The sequence below is a fragment of the Mobula hypostoma genome, chromosome 12 (genome assembly GCF_963921235.1).
Source record: "Mobula hypostoma chromosome 12, sMobHyp1.1, whole genome shotgun sequence".
NCBI classification, from domain to species: domain Eukaryota; kingdom Metazoa; phylum Chordata; class Chondrichthyes; order Myliobatiformes; family Myliobatidae; genus Mobula; species Mobula hypostoma.
The window spans coordinates 66,609,405-66,632,457 of NC_086108.1; the positions used below are offsets into that span (position 1 = coordinate 66,609,405).

The 23,053-nt window shown below is 40.9% G+C and overlaps 1 protein-coding gene across 1 annotated transcript in view; it reads right to left on the reverse strand.

Annotated features, from left to right (window-relative positions):
• Nucleotides 1-1,486: 1,486 nt before the first annotated feature.
• The window catches only part of trabd2b (TraB domain containing 2B), a 430,972-nt gene continuing 409,405 nt past the window's right edge, over nucleotides 1,487-23,053 (reverse strand). The window contains exon 7 of the mRNA XM_063064307.1: nucleotides 1,487-7,174. Within this exon, the coding sequence (XP_062920377.1) occupies nucleotides 6,985-7,174 (190 nt within the window). The 3' untranslated portion in view covers nucleotides 1,487-6,984. The remainder of the gene's footprint in view (nucleotides 7,175-23,053) is intronic.

Sequence of the window (23,053 nt, forward strand, 5' to 3'; positions counted from 1 at the left end):
CATCTAATTTCATCAAATAATTAAGACACATGGGTGGCGGCAAACTTCCTCTGGATAATTCCCTATTAGAATCATTGGTAGTTAAAGTCATGAATCTCTAAGTAGAGCTGGATCTCCTTTGCGTGTTATATGTAACAAATTGATAATCCTTTTGAAAGTTAAATAGAGCACACAGCAAATCTTCCCTCTGTGTATTTTAACATATTCTATGTTTCTGAACTCTCTTACTAATTCTCATTTACACAAGTTGTGAGTGCATAAGGTACCAAAAATTGTCAGCAGTAATCTTAAAAATGTTTTAAACCACATCTTAGATGGTTTTAAAGTGCACTTGTCAATTTTGAGTGATGAGTTGGAGTTTTGTAATTAAAAGTACTAGGTTAATATTACAAGATCTTTGCTACAACACACAAAAGATGAAAAGGGAGGAAACTGATTTATTCCATTGTATGTCTTATCCTTTTATAAAAGGAATCTGGAATTCATTGCTGCAGATGGCTGTGGAGGCTAAGTCATTGAGATAGATAGGTTCTTGATTTGTAAGGGTGTCAAAAATTACTGAGAGAAGGCAGGAGAATGGGTTTGAGAGGAGTAATAAATCAGCCATGATGGAATGGTGGAGCAGACTTGATGGGTTGAATTGCCAAATTCTGCTCCTATGTTTTGTGGTCTATTGGAGCACGTCTGGCTTTGAAGACAGCCCAAAGCAGTGGCGTCTTTAACTCGAACATGAAAAAAATCTGCAGATGCTAGAAATCCAAAGCAACACACACAGAATGCAGGAGGAACTCAGCAAGCCAGGCAGCATCCATGGAAAAGAGTAAACAGTCGATGTTCTGGGTTGAGACCCTTTAACTCTACTGGTTGTAGAGCATATATAAGAAGTTTAAGCAGACTAAAAAAAAACTCAGGACTGATGCAAAGTCTTGACCTGAATATCTAATTAACTTTTTGCTGCCTGATCTACTGAGTTGCTCTAGCAGTTTGTTTTCTTTCAGTCTCGTATCTCTAAATCTACCTAACCCAAGCCCAAATAAATACAGACCATAGCACAAGAGCTTCCCATGTAGAATGGATATAAAAGTTGTACCCGAATAAGCTTTTATTCAGTCATGTTATTCAGCTAAAAAGGAAGATTTACTTTCCCTTTGGCCAGTGACTTATAACTGCCACTATGTTGCTGAATGCCAAATGGCACTGATTCTTTTTTCTCTCGCAGACATTTACATTTTTCATTGTGGATTTCCTTTTAAGATGTTATTTCAAACTCACATGTTATTGTTGGAAAACCATTTATGATTGCAACATAAAGATACTTTGTGAAATCAAAGAAATGTCATGCTTAGTAAAATCGGCAGTCTTGCCTTGTTAATACTGCCTTCTGTCACAAGGTGGCAGCAAGAGCATCATTTTTAAGGAACTTTCTGATGCATTTGAGAATCTCAGGAGATAGTTATGAAATTATAATGATTTATTGACTCTTTATATTATCTTTTTTTCCCAAAAACAAAATCACAATTTTGTGACAAGTACAGTCACATGAACTGTAAACAAAGTAATTCTTGATCAGGTTTGGTATGCTTCTACATTCATATGATTAATGCAAACTATGGCCATATTTACATTGAACATGTTAATTCCATTCTATCATTCTGTCTGGAATGAATCAGTCTGTCTGAATCCCTAACACTTTTCCACTGAATACAACCAGGAATTATAATTTTCAAACTTCATAATATTAAAACATCGACATCGCCACCCAATTTGTGATTATGTTAAGTGAAAAAATGCAAAATGGTTCCATGGGTAGAAATTTTAATGGTTCAAGCATGATTTTTAAATAGCAAATAATTAAAATATTTCTGTCAAATAAAGTTACCTTTTACAGGGCAAATTTGAATAATATTTACGTAATAACATGTTAATGGAATTGTAAAACCGGTGAACCTCTGGCAAATGCAAATGCCCGAATTCAACAGCTTATTAAGCCACATCTCCATGTAAGTAGGGCCATTGATATATAGCTAAAAAGAAGAAAAAAATACTGAGTGAGCTTCTGTACTTACATTCTACAAGAATACAAAATGTTTAAATCAGTTATAATATCTATAAACACATTGAATTAAATTTATAAGATCCTTTCATTAACGCTCACTATGGAGTCAATCCACTTCCTCTTACCATCTTGCCTTTTTCTGCAAAACTTTGACTTGGTTGTATTACCCTAATACTTATTTCTGATTTGTTACAATACAGCATTACATTACACTAAAAAAATAATATTTCTGGAAAAAATAACATTAATAGAATCTTTTACAACAATGTGCTGAGAAAAGCAACAAAATATGTTACAAGTATGCCAAAACAGATGAAAAAAATAAAATATTTTGTATCTGTAATAACTTAATGCATACCAACTAATTCATAATAGTCCTTGTGTTTGGTGAGTGTACAGATCTATTCTTTACCGTAATATTTCAATATTGATAATGGTCCATATTAAATCTTTGACAAGTAATGGAAAAGTGCAGTGACATCTCTGTAGAAGTCAACAGAATCAAAGCAAATGATCACTTCTGGCGGTTGACGTCTCGGGTTACCTTGCTGAACCTTAGTCAAGAGGATGCTTTGGAAGTTATGTAAAGCTCTTGCATTACTTTGTCATTAATTTTCTTTCCTACTGACAATTGCTCAATATTAAGCTCTAAACATTGACAAAATAGAAGCAATATCATCAAAGGACATGTGAAAGTTCATTAGGAACTCTCTGGACACATCACAATTTTGATCATTAAACTCCCAGAACTAATACTTAATTGGTGATAAGAAGCAGTTAGCAAAAGTTGGACCATTTCAACAGCTTTGTTTTTGGTACTGATTTGCCTTTACTACAGGGACTCAGATGATCTGTTTTCCCCTAATGACACACAATACTGCAAAGATGATAGCAGTCTGTGTATTTTAGGAGTGGAAAAAGGCACATATGGTATGCAATTATAGTTTTTATTATAAAATCCTTCTGTCATTCCAAAAAGTGCCAGGCCATAGTTGGGTGTAGATCCACAAGGTGCAGAAATCTTCAAGGTTAAGGCATTACATACAGGCACAGCATGTCATTAAAAAAACTGATGGGTTGCCATTCTTTAGTGAGAGGTCTGAATACAAAAATGGGAAGGCTATGTTTTGGTTATCTTAAACTGTGGTGAGACCACATATGGTGCAGTGTTGATCTCATCTAAAGAAGGATTTTAATGTGTTGGAAGTGTTTCAGCCAAGCTTTGTTAGACAGATACCTGAAATTGTATGCTGTCAAATGAGGAATGATCAGACAGGCTAGGTTTGTATCTGCTGGAGTTTAATAATGTGAATTTGATTGAAACATACAAAATCCTTGAGTTTTGATAAGGTAGATATGAAGGTGATGTTTCTTGTGGGGAAAATCCTGAATTCTTGGGTCACACACAATTTGAGGTGATTTTCTCTCTGAGGCACGTGAGGAACTCTCTTCCCAAGGCTCAGTGCAAACAGAGTCGTTAAATACTTTTAAGGAGAGGTAGATTCCTGACAAGTAAGTCATGGGTGGGAATCCAGAGCTGAAGTCTTAATTAAATTGCCCATGTTCTTATTAACTCATAAAGAGGTTTCAAAGTCCAAGCCTTTAATTGGTATGCTTGTGTTTTCATGAGCCTAACAGAGTTGACTGAATGGAAGGATTGCAACTGAGCAGATTCTTGCTTTGCCACCTGCTCAATCCGATGCACAACGATACCAAGAATAAAACAAAAACTCAAATTATTGCCTTCATAATTGGGTTAAACTGAAACAAAGACACTGGCTGACTGTAAAAAATAGTATAGAACTGCCACTGTAACATGGGTGTTGTCTAGTTGTGGTGGATTGATAAAGTGAGACTACTTTACCACCAAGGATCCTTCCTATTTATCCTAATCCCTGACAACACAGCACTGTTGCCAGAGGAGCTCGCCCACCTACTTAGAAACTGGCATGTATAGAGAAAGTCTCACTTAAAGATCAGAAAACAAAATGGCAAGATGAAAGATGTAAGGTGAGGGGCCCAGTGAGAGCAACATGAGCAAACAGAAGAGAGAGTGACACAGGAGAACATGGACGGTTTCCAGTTGGGTGCTGGCATGGAACCAATGCACTTGTTGATTTATTTTTGAGGCAAAGCCAAGAGTGAAAGGCATGCTGTGCAGTGCCTGTATTTGCCACATTGTCTGAGCCCGGAGGTACTCCACTGGAAATCTCTTTCCTGCTGCCATTTTTTTTTGTCTGATTTATTCCATGGGGATAGTGAACTGTTTGTGGCAGCATCCTGTCAACAGCGAATGCCCTATTACAAGATATGTCTGACTAGGTGTTTGGTCTCTGAGGAGAGAAAGCAAACTAGCTGATGCACTCCTACTCTTTGTCACAAGCTTCCCCAACCCAGCAGGTTAACTTGCCATTACTTAAATGGAGGGTTATGTGGGAGTATTTTTTATTAACTAGTTTGGCAGTAAAAAGGAACAGGAGTTCAACAAAAGTTGCTAAGTCAATCTGAGGATTTGTTGAACTGGGGAAAGGTCAAATTTAATCATTTACCATGAATGTGGTTAAATAATGATGGACCGGAGGGTCATCACAGGATTTGGAAGTGTAAATTATCAGATGTGCTCATCAGCTGAGAAATATTCTGTAAGTAAACTTTGACACAGAAAGGGGTATCTGTGAACTTGAGAGATATTGTGAAATTATACAGACAACTATAATAAACTGTATGAAGAGAATGTTTAAAGAAATTGAAAAGGACAGATTTTCAGATCAAATTGAGTATTGCAACTAACACCATTAAAATAGTATGCAATATTTTCAGATTCAGTAAGAAAGCCCGGATTTCCTAAGGAATTTCTCACGCATGGTGGAGCCGCAACCTGCTTGCTGGGAATGGCTAGTCCATTTAGGTTCTTCTAAGAGTAGGTACTCCATCAATCTCCATAATCAAGGAATTGTATCGGGGAAAATTCTAGACTAGTTCAGTGACTGTACCCTTCACAGACATCTGTAATACCACACTTTGGCCTTCTTGTCAGCCCAATCATTAATGAGGCTGAACTGATTGAGGAAGAGATTTTATTGTTTCTACTGAAGGCAGAATGACTGACTTTAGAGCCCAGTAAATTAATTTCCAGCCCTTCAACTCTTGTGGTGCACAGGCAGAATAATCTCTACCATGCGAGGCAGATTGGACTAGCCTAGACATGCTAGCTCTACTGATGTGCCTGCTTGCCCCCTTGTAGATGCTGATCACTGACGACTCCAGTGGTAGCATTTCTAGTCTGGGTGAGTATAGTGGAGGTGGGTGATATTTTTTCCCTCCGATCTGCACACGTACTTGTGGAGCGGACCACTGACTGGGCCTAATATTCTTGCTAGGGCACTTTTAGAGTGTTCAAAGGGGGCAGGTTGAATAATGATTTCACATGAAGCACCTCCCTCAAATGATTGTACATCTGTGAGTCAAAGTACTAACTAACTTCAGTCTGACATAGCTTGCAGGTACTCTCCGGCAGTGATTACTGGATGCCACCAGCAAGCTTGGCCAACTTTTTCCATTTTTGTCTCATGAGTGTTTCCAATTGCAATCAGTTCAGATCAGACATCAGCTCTTATAATTCCTGAAGCATTGTATCACATAGATTTATCCACAAACATGTAGAATGAGAAGAAGGCAGCCTGCTCAAGGATTGAAGTCTCAGAACAGCCCTGAACACAGTAAGGTAGCAGATATCTTTTGCTGTATTGGGGATGCCTTGAATTTCCCCCTTTCAAATGGGATAGTAAATGAAAACCCCACCTACTTATTTCTAAAGACTTAGAGCATGTCATTTGAAGAGCATGGGTGCTGTTTGTGCCACCAATGACACTGATCAATCAAAACCAGGTTTATCAGTTGTTTATCTTGGTGCTTGCCATGAACCTATTGTTGCATCTGTGTTATTTCCTGTGGTTCTCTGTTCAACAATAGTGATGATACTCCAAATAGGGAAACCAGAAAAGATCAGGCATATAGAATAAATGGAAGTTCTTAATCTCCTCTAAAAAAATATGAGCATGAATGCAGCCATTCTTTCATATGCAAATTCAACTCTAAATGTAATGAGTTTTTCTTGCAGACTGTCCACATCAGCATTGGTGCTTCGGGCAGTAAAGTGGCAGTACTGATGCCTCATGATGGCTGTAAAATGGAAGCTCCTGTGTGATCTCACCTTTTGTAATGCATGTGTAAACCTAGCTGAGTAAGGTTACCGGCCACCTGTTGCATTTGGTTCAGCTGTGGATTGCCTATCTATGCTTTTCCAGCAAAATATCCAATTGTTCTTTATCAATCCCTGCATTAATGGTGTCTTTAGTACCAAAACTTCAACAATTGTCTTCCGAGCTCCTAGATATAATGAACAATCAATCGAATCATTAAAGACTTGTGAGAGCAAACAGGGCTGGTGAAAAGGCACCTTTTTGTACATTTTCCATCTAATAGCAGACCTTTGGTAGAAAATTCATCTTTGCTGGTTAGATTGTGGTAAAACGTTGAACTTTTTATATGTTATGGAATCATATACACAAAAAATTTAACATTTGATGGGGAATAAATATACATTATTCATGTGAACAAATAAACTTTGAAAAGTAAATTTACAATGCCCCATAACATCATGGGGAAAAATACCCTTCTACAAAAAGAAGATGCTGTCATATTGTGGCTGTCCCAGCTTTAGAATTTCATCTTATGCTCTTCTGTGTTGTCACCGAGAACCTGATGGACCTGATGCAATTAGGCCTTGAGCGTCTGCTGAGCTGAGGAAAAGGCACTTCCTATGTGTAACTGCGAGAAGTTCTGTCACCTAGCATCAGAAATCTCTTTAACGTTTCTCTCTTAAATAAAACAAACAAGTTATGGGTTAAGGTAAAATGTTCAGCGGGTCACGAGGGCCACAACAGATTCCAGATTAAGCAGACCACCCCAGAGATGAGTGCCGTTGCTGATGGGACTGTGGCTGTTGCAGTAGAGTTGAAGATGGGATGTTGCTTCTGTCGATGTGATGGTTCACGTGCAGGTTCCACTGTGATGTAGCCATTGATAATCCTGATATTGGATGGCACAATAGTTGTACTGAAGGGAGAAAAGAAGAGGCCATTATTAGCTGGCTAGGAAGTAAGAAACATCTACAAAATAAATTGACATCCTTCAGGCCTGTTACAGAGTTTGACCGTAAATTAGTTTCTATCTTTCGTCTGGTTCACTAAACTTGCGCTAGATATAATGGTGTGTAGAATATTAATTGCACATTGGATTCTATACCAAAGTCACAAAATTGGCCAGAACCTTTTTAGTAGCAATGCTTTGTTGGTTTGCACCTAGAACTGTGTGCTAAACAGAATCAGTACAGTTCTGGATAGGTTCAGGCTCAACTAAATGTGGTTTTTGGCAAATTTTTGCATTCTGAATAGGGAAATACATCAGAACTTCTACTCAGGAGATGACACTGTCAGTGCAGAAAGTGGACCCCCAACATTCTGTCACCCTTCTACTGCCCTTGTTCCTGCCATTCTTCAGCTTGTATCTCATGTCCCTCAATTCTGAACTGGTATGCTCTTGGCAAATCCCAGCACCCAAGATGAAACTTGCTTCTCACTGAAGTTAAAAGATTTGCTGTCATCTCTGGGCACATACAGTGGCTATAGATCTCTGTGATGCTACAGTGAGCAGCAAATTGGGAGAAAGAACAGAGGTTTTCTGGAGCAGTTGACAAGACCGGTAATGAGGAAGTCAAAATTCAAGCTGAACTTGACCTCAATGGAGAGAGATGTCTAGGTATGAGGGTATGACTGTGGCCTTCCCACAGATTTTCTCGTATCTTCGTGTATTAGTCTGGGAAAACCTGGGCTTGCAAGTACATCAACCTGGAGTGCTTTTGATACAGGGTTACTGAAGATCTGGGTCTGGGCACATCTTTGTTTCTAGGCACATTCTGCTCTCTGCCATCAGTTGGTAGCGGTAGGGTCAGGTTTCCTGGTGTCACCAGAATCTCACTTCTTAACAGACATAAATGTAAGAAAGAAGCAGTAAATAAGTTCACCAAAGGCCAAGGTTGCATCCAAAAACTCCAATATCTATCAGCCAGAGAGCAAAGGTCCATTGCGTTATTTGCACTGTAACATAGTCAGTTGAGTGAAGGTGAGTAACATACAGCAGTGCTAAATGCAATTCTAAATGCACACAGTTTTACCAGGAAGTGAAAGCTTGTGCAATTGAACATAGATTAAATCATGCCTCTTCAATTTCTAGGCTGGTGTTCACTATGTTTGTTTGTTTATTTATTTACAGAGACAGTGTGGAACAGGCTCTTCTAGTCCAATGGACAGCACCGCCCAGCAACTGGTCTATTTAACCCTAGCCTAATCACAGGACATTTTACAAGGACCAATTAACCTACTGACTGGTAAGTCTTTGGACTATGGGAGAAAACTGGAGCACCTGGAGGAAACCCACGTGCACATGGGAAGAACGTACAAACTTTCTTACAGAGGACACTGGAATGAACACTGAACTTTGCCCCGAGTTGCAACAGTATCACACCAACTGCCACACCATGATGTCACTCAAGTTGAGTGAGAGATGGTGAGTAACACAATGTTCTCCAATAGCCCGCCTCTTCTGTGATTCTTATCTCAGCTGTCAAAGGATGTCAAGTGAGATAATGCATGGCTTCCCACCAAACGTGAAGTAGACAAGAGTCAGTTGTCCACTTATGGACTCCAGCAATTTTTACAATAGGATTATGCAGTGTCACTCTTGGTTATTTTAAGTGTCCAGTCCGGTGAGACTACAACAAAGAAAGGGAGTTACGTGCCTTAAAACAAAATGCATCTCTCAAGTGGCCACTTCGGTATTTCATGTGTTTGTAGGCTTATTTAAGTTAAATAAAATATAAAACAGGATTGATTTCATGAGAAACTTTATGCCAGAGAAGTTCAGACAAGGCATTAATCTAGCTCAGTAATGTTTTCCATCAAGTTTAATCTTTAAACATACATGGCCCAGTGAATGCAGGTCATGTTATTACCTGCAATCAAACAACAAACTTGGCGCCTTTAAATGCTCCTGGAAATGGAGTCACAATGACTGGTAGTTAAGGTCTTTATAAAAGATTTCAAAGGCCACATGGTAAAATGACAGATTCTTATTGTTACCATTAAAACAGTAATTTCCTGTGAGGATCAAATCTGGTTGCACACCAAATTATTTGTTTGTAGAACCTGTTGCTTAGTTATGTGTAAATATATTCTGATCTCATTCACACACGTGCAGAATGAGTTTAACAACAAATTCAGTGTAAATAATTAAGACCAGCGGAAGGAGTCAAGATTGTATTCCCATTTATGAGTGAAAACTAATTATTGAGGGTAAGCAAAGAGAAATTGCACAAAAGAGTTGCAATGAGACATCAGGAAAGTAATGATCAGCACCTTCACTTAAAATTCTGGATTTAACTTCATTTTAAGCCAGTTTAATTGGAGGGTATTTCCCTGTAAGTCTTTAGTTTAGGGCTGAATTAATTATAATTGGCGAGGAGACACCAGAGACTGCGGATGGTGGAGTATGAAGCAATGAACAATCTGATGGAGGAAGTCAGTTGGCCAGGTGGTTGTGATTAGATGAGGAGTGCGGGGTGGGGAAGATGTGGGTGTAAGACCTGCTGCACTTGGGCCCTGATGCAGAGTTTCAACCTGAAACATCAACCATTCTTTTACCCTTTGAATGATGTTTGACTGGTTAAGTTCCTCCAAAGTATTAATCTTCTTTGTTTCATATCTTCAAGAAAAAATGGAAGAACCCGTTGGTTTCTCTTCCACACATGCCAATCACTGGCCTAATTCTTCCAGCACTTCTGTTTGTGTTTCAGATTCCATCGTCTAAAATTTTGTTTTCCAAGATATTTTCAAGAACAGGGATTGACTGAAACTGAACGTTAGGGAGAAGAAATGAAGATATCTAGGGAATAACGTCCATAAGCTGTGCCTCCATTTCTTTCAGTTTTCTTTTTAAACAAGAATTGTTCTATATATCAGGTTTTTTGTATAAATTTGCAAATTCCATAAGGGAAAATTACCATTAGTCAAACTGCTGTAACACATGGGTCACTTGAATTTAGAATGGCTAATGTTTCATTTGAATTGTCGATTATATGTATTTGTTACATGACTATATTTCAACTAATGGATAAATGCCATCTTTTGGTGTTATCAGCAATTTCTTACTAAATCATGTTAAATAAACAAAACTGAGAAAGTGACACACTGACATAGTATTCTAAGTTCAGAAGATCACTCAAAATGTTGACAAGCCATATGAAGTATTCAAGGAAGCAATAGGTTACCCTTGTCTGTCTTGATCACTGACCCTATCACTTCTATTTCCTTCTTTACCATGTAAGACTAATTCCCAATTATCCTTTAGGCCTTCTACTACTTTAAACATTTTGAGTTGCAGTACAGTGTCAATACAAATTGCCTGAAAATTGAGCTGAGCATTGAAAGTGGGAAATTCAAATGCTGTCAAGACCTCCTATCTTGGGAGACAATGAAGTTATACCAGAAAATCACAAGAAATAGGAGCAGAATTAGGCTGCTTGACCCCTCAAGTCTATTCCATCATGGCTGATTTATTATCCCTCTTAACCCCATTCTACTGCCTTCTCTCTGTAACCACTGATGCCCTGACTAATCAAGAAACTATGAAATTCCACTTTAAATATACCCAATGACTTGGCCTCCACAGCAGTCATTGGCAATAAGTTCCACAGATCCACCAGCCTCTGACTAAAGAAATTCCTCCTCATCCCTGGCCTGTAGGGACATCATTCTTTTCTGAAGGTGTGCCCTCTGGTCCTAGGCTCTCCCATTATAGGAAACATCCTCTCAACGTCCACTCTATCCAGGCCTTTTAATATTCGGTAGGCTTCAATAAGATTCTCCCCTTATTCTTTTAAACTCCAGCGTGCATACCCAGGACGATGAAAAGCTACTCAAACATTAACACTTAAATTCCCATGATCATTCCTGTGAACCTCCTCTGGCCCCTCTCCAATGCCAGCACATCCTTTCTTAGATAGGGGGCCCAAAGCTGCTCACAATACTCCAAGTACAGTCTGACCAATGCCATAAAAAGCTTCAATTCGTGCTCATTTCAAGTCAAAATCCAGGCATAAGATGAAATCATGGAATCAGCTACATTTAAGTGGCAAATTGGATGCCATAAATGGACTTTGAGTATAGAGATTGTTCAGACATCATCAAATGTGGAAAACATTTTAGGTTCACTATTCAAGAATACGTTGCTGACCAGGTTGCAAAGTGCTCTTTTCTCTAAATCTTTTAAAAGGATTGCTTCAAAGGTATGAATTGGCAAATTTAATGGACAGCAGAAGGACACACAGTTCTGTGAAAGATTATATTGTATGAATCACTTCAACTCCTCAATATAACAAGTATTTCATCTGATGATAAGGACCAAAAAAATGTTGAAGCAGACATCCTTCTAATATGAACCACATTTTCACCTAAGATGAAATTCTCAAGTGCATGCATCAGATTGATAGAATATTACTTTTTTAGAAGATTGGATCAGTAGCAAAATGGTCCAACTCTAACTACTGCATACAACATAAAGATATGAAGTAATAACACACTTGGAACTAGATAGAAGGGCCAATGATCATTTTCTCTGGCCAACCAAAACTTGTATTGTGGAACAACTTGCAGTAAGTGAATAAAATTTTGCTCCTATTACGTAGAATCTGTTCCATGTACTTATTGGATGATGTCTGCTAAACACGTGCAAGTTTAATGCAACTATAGGATTGTGAATTTTCAATCACATTACATGATTCAAACCAGATCACTGAATTTGCCATTTGTCTCATCTTGAAGATACATTGCTGCAGGTCATAGATCATTACAGAACTGAGCTGAACCAGTTTTAGTACAAGTTTTGAAAATTATTGTACATTCTAGCTTTTTTTAAATGTGCAAATGGGGTATGTCCCATAATATCTCTAACATTGGGCTCATGCTGAATAATTTCCCATTACGTGCAGACCTGCTTGGGTGCAGCATTAGAACATCTGCATTTCTAAGTCAAGTGGAGTTGAATGCAGCCTAATAATAGACAGCCACACCAGCTGCTGCAACTAGCTATAAATTCCACGGAATTATAATTTTTCTCCATTAAAAGTGAACCCTAAAATATATTCCAGTTCCCACACCTGCCTACCCATTACAAATGTGCTGATTTCAGCCTGAGCAACAGTTCTATAATTAGTAGCTAAACAAAACAGCATTCTTCATGTCATTCTAGGAAGATTCAACAGGTTATTTCAAAAATAGATGACCGGAAGCATCAGAAGAGAAGCAGATTTGACCAGGATTGGTGATGCACACAGGAACAATCTAGCAACAACAGCTGTGTGGTAAACTAGAACCAGGATGGCAGGGTGACACCTTCCTCCTCCTGATCCAGAAATACTTGAAAGAACTATTGTGCCTACACTCCTCCATCTGAAGTCAACCCTAAGCAGGGCCTAGACATGGAACTTTGAGACTGAACACTGAACCAGAAGGTTAAGAGTTAAACCAGGTAATGAATTAACCCAGTGGAGAAATTTATTTCATAGCTTCATACAGCACAAGAGGAGGAGGCCAATCAGTCCATAGCCAGTGCACAAAATGAGCAAAAACAGATGCTTCTGGGCTAAAAGTACAACTACCCCATGAGATGTAGAAATTGTTCTACTTGTGATCTAATCATATTCACAGAAATAGAAGCAGGATTCTGGGGCAGGCAGAGGGCCAGCGCAGGGTCTCCAAGAAGAGGAGAAGGGTTGGAGACAGGAGAAAGGATCATCGGTGTGGGGTGCGGAATTCTTACCAATGAAGTAGGCTCTGAGATGGAGACAACAGAAGAGTTTGGTGTAATGGGTGTGGAACTCGCTGAGGCACGGGCAAAGCAAGACAAAAGTCAAGCCCTTGCTAAGGACAGAATTTTTGCCTCAGTGAGGGGAAGGTCGGAGGTCGGCGGGAATGGTGAAGAGACAGCATGGATTAGAGCTGGGACTGAAGGGGGAAGAAGAGTTGTCAGAGCAAGGGGGAGGGTTAGGGTGTTCAGGGAATGAGGGGTGGTAGGAAGATGGAGGCTCTGAGGATCCAAGAGTAGAGTCGAAGAAACCTGGGGTTGGAGAATGGTTCTGGGGAAGGGGAAGGGGAACCTAGGGGCCAGTAGCGGCAGCAGCAGCAAGGAAGGTCTCGGCTGGCGGCCAAGTTCCAGGCTGGAGACAGAGCCAGAGCCACAGGCCCAGCCCGCACAATTTGCAGTCTGAAGGTATCTGGGGTCGTAGGAACCGGAGTTGGTAGCTGTGGAATCCAAGGTTTGAATCCACTCAGGGCTGTTGGAACTGGGGTTGGTGACAATTGTGTCACTGCTCTGGAGGAGTCCAGGGTCATCAGAGCTGGTGTTGGAGACAGTGAACTCCACAGTCTGGGGTGTCCAATCAAACTGAGGTCCTAGCAGGAGGCAGCAGGGTCAGGGGTGCGTGCAGGGCCACTGGAACCAGAGTTGGATAAGGTGGGATCCACGGTCAGGAGTTGGGCGATTTTTTTATATATATAATGTGTGTGTGTGTGTGTGTGTGTGTGTGTGTGTGTGTGAGAGAGAGTGAGAGAATGAGAATTGCTGCCTTGAGAAAATTCACTAGCTTCCACTCTATCTGTGCCTCTTATCATCTTATGCACTATATGATAAGACAATCCATATGGAGTACTTCCGTCCTCCGTGCAGATGAGATGAATGTGATTCATTACTTCATATAAGCAAAAACATTTTACTTATTAACTTTACATTTAATTTTACTTATTCATTAATACTTATCTAGAAATTAAATATTCATGGTTTGATATTTTGTGATTGCAGATGCTGAAAGTCAATATTTTTGGTTTCCAAAGTAAATCTTCACTGTGATAGACCAGGGAAGACGAGCTATCCTGGCTGAAGATTTAGATTATTTATCTTCTATTTATTCTGCTCCATTTCAGGCATTATGAATGCTGGAGTCAGAAGTATATTGAAGTCTTACCAGATAAAACAGGTGTCAGACCAATGAAGTGATGTATTCCTCGGGTCAATAGTGCTTTCCTTGAGACTCCAAATCTAACAGGAAATACTATTGCAAGATTTTCATTGTACATGGACTGGTGACTTGCAGGACCTGTCTGCACCTTGCATTACAACCAGCAATGGGCTTCAGTGGTGACTGACACGGGGTCAACTTACTGACCCTGGTGTTTTAGGGGCTTTGGGGTTGAAATAAAGTTTGTTTCCAGGTGACGCACTTTGGGTCAAAAGGATAAATAGAGGTGTCATTGTGACAGATTGCTTTATGAGGAATCTTGCATCTCTTGCTGTACAATAAGGTTTTGATTGGTGTTGAAGAGAAAAGCCTCCTGTTTTGAGCACACTACTAGGAACATGAGAAGTAATTTTAACTTTGAAGTGAAAGGTAACTGAAATCACTTCTAGCTCAATAACCTTTGAAAATATGAGGCCCTATAATTCTGGCTTCTGGATTATTCCCAAATTTAGGTATTTTTAGCTGCCAAGGCATGAGGCACTGGAATGTCATCCTTAACTGTTTCCAGCTTTCTAACTACTCTCCTCCTTCAAGTCCTTTATTAAATAGATATCACTCCCACCAAATTTTTGCACTCTTATCATATTAGCTACATAATGTGGCTTGGCGTTATATTGGATGGGTTATGTACCTCCTGAAGAGTGTATTCAGATATTTTACTACTATAAGGACATTATGTACAGTAGTTGATTTGGCTGCAGTATCTTCTGTAATTAATGTATATCATTAAGACCTATAAACCCTTCATGGGTCTGGTACAAGGTCATATAGATCAGGATTTATTCAAAATTGAGAACTTGAACAGGAAAAAAAGGGAAGTCAGAAATTAGAAATGGGAACAAAGAGAAAGATGATCATCCAGCTTGGCTATGATATGAAAATGGAAATCCTATACTGTACTAATATCTGCCCAGGGATTCAAATAATGAGTGACAGTTACTGACTTGGTCCAACCAAGCAGAGTCCACTGCCAAGAAGGCCCACCAGCGCCTTTACTTCCTGAGAAAGTTAAAGAAATTTGGCCTGTCCCCTAAAACCCTCACTAATTTTTATAAATGCACCATAAAAAGCATTCGTCTAGGGTGCATCACAACCTGGTATGAAAGTTATCCTGTCCAAGACCGAAAGAAGCTGCAGAAGATCGTGAACACAGCCCAGCACATCACACAAACCAATCTTCAGTCCTTGGACTCACTTTACACCGCACGCTGTTGGAGCAGTGCTGCCAGGATAATCAAGGACACAACCCACCCAGCCAACACACTTTTCGTCTCTCTTCCCTCCGGGAGAAGGCTCAGGAGCTTGAAGACTTGTACGGCCAGATTTGGGAACAGCTTCTTTCTAACTGTGATAAGACTGCTGAACGGATCCTGACCCGGATCTGGGCCGTACCCTCCAAATATCCGGACCTGCCTCTCGTTTTTTTTTGCACTACCTTACTTTCCCTTTTCTATTTTCTATTTATGATTTATAATTTAAATTTTTAATATTTACCTTTGATTTGTACTCCAGGGGGCGCGAAGCGCAGAATCAAATATTGCTGTGATGATTGTATGCTCCAGTATCAATTGTTTGGCGACAATAAAGTATAAAGTATAATTGGCTACCTGGCAAGACTTTGCAAGACTGATAAGAAGAAAAGGCATTCAGTAGAAGGTTGGAAAAATATAAAAGATTTTGAAGCTGACTTCTTCCTTAATCTACATTGAAAAACTAATGCATTTAAAAATCATGTCAACTATTGTCATTTCCAAAAGTAATCTGGAATTAACCCAGACCCCTGAAAGAACAGCTTTGAGATGACTTACACCGAGAAACAGGTGTTAGAACAGGTCTTGCTTGATGCTAATTGAACCTCACATCAAGCTACCGATGCTTTGTTGATACCCTTTCTCAATGCTCTACAGCCATAAAAGGCACAATCCATGTGGCATTTTCCTGCCTTTTCTCAGAAACCTTTAATGCCCTGACTAACTAAGAACCTATCAACCTCCACTTTAAATATACTTAATGACTTGGCCTCCAAAACTACCTCTGGCAATGAATTCCACAGATCCACTACCCTCTGGCTAAAGAAATTCCTTCTCTGTTCTAAATGCATGTCCCTCTTTTCACTACGGAACCACTCACTGCACATCCATTCTATTAGGGCTTTTCAATATTCTACAGGTTTCAATGAGATATCCCCTCATTCTTTGAAACTCGAGCAAGTACAGGCCCAGAGCCGTCAATGTTCTTCAGACATTAACCTTTTTATTCCAGGAATTGTTCTCATTAACCTCATCTGGACCCTCTCCAATGCCAACACATCTTTTCTGAGGTATGGAGTCCAAAACTACTCACAAGACTTCAACCTCAGTCAAACCAATGCCTTATAAAATCCCAGCATTAGATCCTTGCTCTTATGCTTTAGTCTTCTCGAAATGAATGCCAACATTGCATTTGCTTTCCTTACCACTGAATCAACCTGCAAGTTGATCTTTTGGCAATACTGCACAAGGACTCCCAAGTCACTTTGAACCTCTGATTTTTTAAATTTTCTCCCCATTTAGAAGATAGTCCACACCCCTATTTCTTCTACCAAAGAACATGACCACACACTTCTCTACACTATATTACATTTGCCATTTTATTTTCTATTTTCTATTCTCCTAATCTGTCCAAGTCCTTCTGCAGACTCACTGCTTCCTCAACACTATCTGCCTCTCCGCCCAACCTTATATTATCTGCAAACTTGACCACAAAGTAATCAATTCTGTCATTCCAATCATTGACATATAACATGAAAAGAAGGGGTCCCTATACTGACCCCTGTAGAACATCACTAGTCACCACTGACAACCAGAATAAGCTCCCTTTATTCTTTGCCTCCTGCCAGTCAGCCAATCTTCTATCCATGCTAGTATCTTTCCTTAATACCATAGGTTCTTATCTTGTTAAACAGCCTCATGTGTGGTACCTTGTCAAAGACCTTCAGAAAATCCAAGTAAACAACATCCATCAATTCTCCTTTGTCTATCCTGCCTGTTATTCAGAGAATTCCAGCAGATTTGTCAGGCAGGATTTCCCCTTAAGGAATCCATCTTGACTTTGACCTATTTTATCTTGTGCCTCCAAGTACCCCAACCTCATTCTTAATGATGGACTTCAACCTCTTCCCAACCACATAAGTTAAGCTACCTGGCCTATAATTTTCTTTCTTCTGCCTCCCTCTCTTAAAAGAGTGGTAGGACTTTTGCAATTTTCCAGTCCTCTGGAACCATTCCAGAATCTAGTGATTCTTGAAAGATTATTAGTAATGCCTTCACAATCTCTTCAGCTACCTCTTTCAGAACCTGAGGTGTAGTTCATCTGGTCCAGGTGACTTATCTACCTTCTGCCCTTCTAGTTTTCCAAGCACCTTCTACTTAGTAATACCAACTACACTCACTTCTTCCCCCTGAAACTCTCAAATTTCCAGCATACTCTTAGTTTCTTCCACAGTGAAGACTGACACAAAATACTTATTAACTTTGCTATTTTTCTGTCCCTCATTGCTACCTCTTCAGTATTATTTTTCAATGGTCCAACATCCACTCTCGCCTCTCCTTTACTCTTTCTATATCTGGGAAAAAAAAATCTGGTATCCTGTTTTATTTTATTGATTAGTTTACCTTCATCTTTTCTCTCCATATGATTTTTTTCATTTGCCTTCTGTTTGTTTTAATAAGCTTCCCAATCCTGTAATTTCCCATCAATTTTTGCTATAGTGTATACTGTTTCCTTTCAAGTATAACACCTTCAGACCTGTATTCATCACCCTTTTCGATTTTGCCCCCTTGTTAATTTCAACTCATTCCCCTGACTGCAATTTTGTCGTATCATCGGTGTGTCCTTCCTCACAGTCTCCCCATACATTAGGTTGATGGTATACCAGCTGCCCCATCCTCAGCCCTATCACTTTGGTTCCCATCCCCCTGCCAACTTAGACTAAATCCTCCTGAACAGCTCAAGCAAACCTGCCTGCAAAAGACCATTCAGTAGTCTTATAGTGGCAGAGTAGTAGTGGTTCTTCAGCCTGGTGGTATGTGCTTTCACAGTTTGGTATCTTCTGTCTGATGGGAGCAGAGAGAAGAGAGAATGCCCGGGGTATGTGGGGAAATGAAGTCATGAATATGTTTAAATAGAGTGGAATCAAAAGCAGAAAAACGAAATGAAATGGGAAACAAGAACAGAAGGAAAAAGCATAAAAAATAGAGAGGAATCAAAAGCAGTAAAAAAAAAGTAATTTGCTACATTTGACTTCTTGTTCAATCCACAGCCTTTGCTGAGTCAAGTAAAGTCAGGAGATGAGAATGAATGCCCCTCACGTCATCAGTATTTCACTGATCGCAAATCAGGGAGTTCAAGTGCAACTGAAAATGGCAGTAAACTATCTACTAGCTGTAATCATATGTCAGGTCATCATCATGGAATGGCAAAGGCATTGTCTAGTTTAGCCATCCTCCTGATAACTACATATTGTTCAGTTCCATTGGCAACTCCCCAAACAACGCTGCAGTCAATAAGCATATGCAGTGAGAAGCTGGACAGCATACAGGCTTGACTTGATAAGCAGAAAATAACTTCTGGCAATGAATGGTCCAAAAATAGAGAACAATATCATCAAGCTACTTACCAAAAGAGTTTTCCTCTGTATTCCTGATCGCAGTTTACATACCGCCAAAGGCGATATTGTGCAGGCACGCAAGATATTGAATGCAAGAAACAAGAAACAGCCTACCCCGACACCTTTCAAATCATTGTCAGGAACTTCAGTCAAGCTCATTTGAAGAACTCTCTGCCCAATTATCATCAACATATAATCTGCAGCAGAGGGGATCCTAACATACCTGACCATTGGTATCTCTCACTCTCTGGCTATCCATCCCATAGGATGATGATGGTTCCTTTCAGTCAGTTAGTGGGGTTTATACCCCACTCCTCAGAAAGGAACAGCGTGTGCATGAATGGATCTTAGGTGAGTAGGGGGTTGCACAGGTCCAGACCCACCCCCTCGACATCCCCTCCCGGATCCAGCAGCATGGTGGGGTCCAAGACGGCTGGGGGAAGTTCTGTTGCAGTGAATGGCCAGACCAAGCTTCGATGCAAGGGATGCCCTTTTCACGCTTCACAGCACGTGTTTGCTAGATGGCCGCTGACCCTACGAGAGGGTTCATCCACCCTTTGACAGGTCTTGTTTTTCGCCCTGCAGGGTGTCTATCCACCCTCTGCACCTGGCAAGCCTGGTGGGGGATCTGGTTTAGTCGCCGCCCATCCGACCATGCGACAGGTAGTACTGGGTTACATGGTACCAGTAGCACTCAGAGGAGTGACCTGACTTCCATTGCTATACTATGAATGGGAATGCCTACCTTTCCATGCCTAGACCACACTTCAGTAAATCTGAACACTTCTACCTGCATATAGGTAGGAGCTAAAGAGCAAGGCTCCAGAGATCGCTTCTGATTGGAGAACTGGGCAGTGTTCAAGGACTCATCAGAGGCTCTGAATGAATACACCATGGTTGTCATGGACTTCATAAACACATTTAGAGATGAGTATTCAGTTCTGGTCACCTCACTATAGGAAGGATCTGGAAACCATAGAAAGGGTGCAGAGGAGATTTACAAGGATGTTGCCTGGATTGGGGAGCATGCCTTATGAGAATAGTTTGAGTGAATTTGGGCTTTTTTCCTTGGAGTGACAGAGGATGAGAGGTGACCTGATAGAGGTGTATGAGATGGTGAGAGGCATTGATCGTGTGGATAGTCAGAGGCTTTTTCCCAGGGCTGAAATGGCTAGCATGAGAGGGCACAGTTTTAAGGTGCTTGGGAGTAGGTACAGAGGAGATGTTGGGGTAGGGTTTTTTTTTTTACGCAGAGAGTGGTGAGTGCGTGGAATGGCTGCCGGCGACGGTGGTGGAGACGGATACGATAGGGTCTTTTAAGAGACTCCTGGACAGGTAGATGCAGCTCAGAAAAATAGAGGACTCTGGGCAACCCTCAGTAATTTCTAAGGTAAGGACATGTTCAGTAGAGCTTTGTGGTCCGAAGGGCCTGTATTGTGCTGTAGGTTTTCTATGTTTCTATGAGTATGCTCCAAAAAATCATTCAGAGTCTTCCCCAATTAATAGTTTCCTGATTGGTCAGGGCATCAAAGGTTATGGTGACAAAGCAGGTGTATGGGGTTGACTGGGATCCATGATCAGTCATGATGGAATGGCGAAGCAGACTAGATGGACTGAATGGCTTAATTCTTTTCCTATGTCTTACGTTCTTATAGTCTAAGCCCTATATGAACCATGAGATCTGCAACCTGCTGAGGACCAGATCAGTAGTATTCAGGTCTGGTGTCCAGGCAGGATACAAGAGGTCCAGGTAGAGGCTCCAGAAAGCCATCGCATAGGCGTAGTGGCAACTCTGGACCAAATTTGGTTCTCTGGTTCAATTCATTACAGATAGTCTATATCATGGAACTCACAGTCCCATGGGAGGATTCAGTGGCTGAAGCTTATGAGTGCAAGAGGCTACACTATGCAGATCTAGAGGCTGAAACTCAGTAATGGGCTGGAAAACCAAAGTTTGTTCTGTGGAAGTGGCTTGTAGGGGATTTATAGCCACATCCACCATCAAATTGCTGATGGAGCTAGGGATCCATGGTCAGACTCCACGGCAACCATCAGAGGCACATCAGAAGTGGCAGAAAGAAGCAGTCACTGGCTTTGGATCAAGCAAGAAGACCTTTCCTGGGCTCCAGGATAGCAACAAGGGAGAACACAATGGGGGTGGTGACTCTGGGATGATTGAGCCCTCCAGAGATGTAGTCGGCTAATCAAAAAGCCCTGTGTGTCAACCCTGTGCCACTTCCAGTTTCAAGGCAGTCTCGAGCAAATGCTCATGACTCATTGGCACAAGGGATATTGACATCTTATCCTGTGTTTTCTGATTTTGATTAAGTGGACCTGTCCAGTGACTGCTGTGAAAAGGCAGCTGATGACAAGGGAAAGACCTTGAGACTCATGGAAAGACAGCTGACAGGAGGGAATAGACCCCAATGGGACTGTCATGGGCTAGTTACCCACGGCAACAGTCCTCAACGCTGTTTCAGCATGTAGGAGACACCCTTTAATGGCTATGAAAAGGCAACAAAGGAAGATGTTCCTAGAGCCTGCAAGAGTAGCTCAATGACTGATAACATGGCGACAGACCTAGGAACAGAATCTACCATGAATAAAGAGAGCACTGCACGAGACCACCAAAACACCAGCAGCAGTAGCGGGACACAAGCGTTGGGTGTGCATCTGTGGGTGGGAGAAAGTAACATCAGGAAAAGGGTTGAAGATCCATCAAGAGAGGACAGGGTACTTGAGGGAGCAGAGACAGGGGCCTCACATTGACCAGTACTTCTTGCAAAGTCAGTCAACTGAGTTGAGTGAAGTGCAGCAACCGGACACAAACCTAAGTTTGCAGAGCATCAGCATCCCTGTCACTGAGGAAATTAGCACAGAAATCCCAGCTGAGGGACCTACCCAACCACCAACATATCCTAAGGAGAGAAAGATCAAAAGGCATAGACAGTTTGTGAAGAGTCCTAAAACTGCTGATAAGAAACAGTGAGAAGCCATCAACAACTACTTGAAGAAAAATTTGGAGCAATTAAAAGGAACGGCAGAAAAGAAGTTGGATGCAATGGAAGAAATAATCTACTGCTATGGGAGAGTGCAATTTGGAGTCAGTGCAAGGAAGAGTAGAAAGACGTCATCACCACTAATAAAGTCCAAGAGGCAGCAGGAGATTGAGTGACTGGTTCGAGAAAGGAGACAGCTAAGGAAACAGTGAAGAAAGCCCCAGACAGTGAGAGGGAAGGCTTCAACCAACTTCATGCAGATATCAAGAGCCGACTGACAAAGTAGCAAAGAGCTGAGAACCCAAGGAAGCTGAGTAGAAAGAAAGAACAAACAAGTACACGATTCTACAAATATCCTTTTAAGTTCACTAAAGGTCTCTTCACACCGGAAATAAAGTGAAATTTTGACTTCATAAAAGCAGGAAATGGAAGAGCACCTGGAAAAGATTCACACAGACTTCAAAAGGCTGGAACACATGATCATTCCATCCGACATCCTGCCAATTCAGTCCCCCAACTACCACCTGGATTCTGACCCTCCAAGATGGAGAGAAGTGGAGAAGGCAGTCTGACGAGCAAGAGCAGCATCTGCTCCCAGGCCTAATGGAGTACCAAAAAGGCTTTATGAGAACACCGGGCATCTTGCAGTTTCTCTGGAGGCTCATGAGGGTAGTACGGCAGGGGTGACTAATACCCAAAGCATTGAGAAGGGCTGGCGGCATCCTGATTCCAAAAGAAAACGATACAGAAAACATCAGTCTGTTTCGACCAATCTGCTTGCTGAGCGTTGAGGGGAAAATCTTCTCCACTGTAAGCACAGTGGCTGGCCAGCTACCTGGAAAGAGACAAGTGTATTGATACATTTGTACAGAAAGCACAAATTCCAGGGTTCCGCCAGTATTTGGAACATACAAGCATGAAATGGTAGTAGATCCAAGCTACCAGGAAGGAAAAAAAGTGGACCTCGCCAATGAATTTGGCTCATTTCCCCATACACTCCTCTGGGAAGCATTTGATTTCTTCCAGATACCAATGCTCATCACAACAACTGGTGAAGTTGTACTTCCAAGACCTGCAATTGTGCTTCACAACAGCAGAGTTTACCACAACATGGCAATGTGGAAAGAGAGCATGATCTGGATGGTTGGACGGTGGGTGGC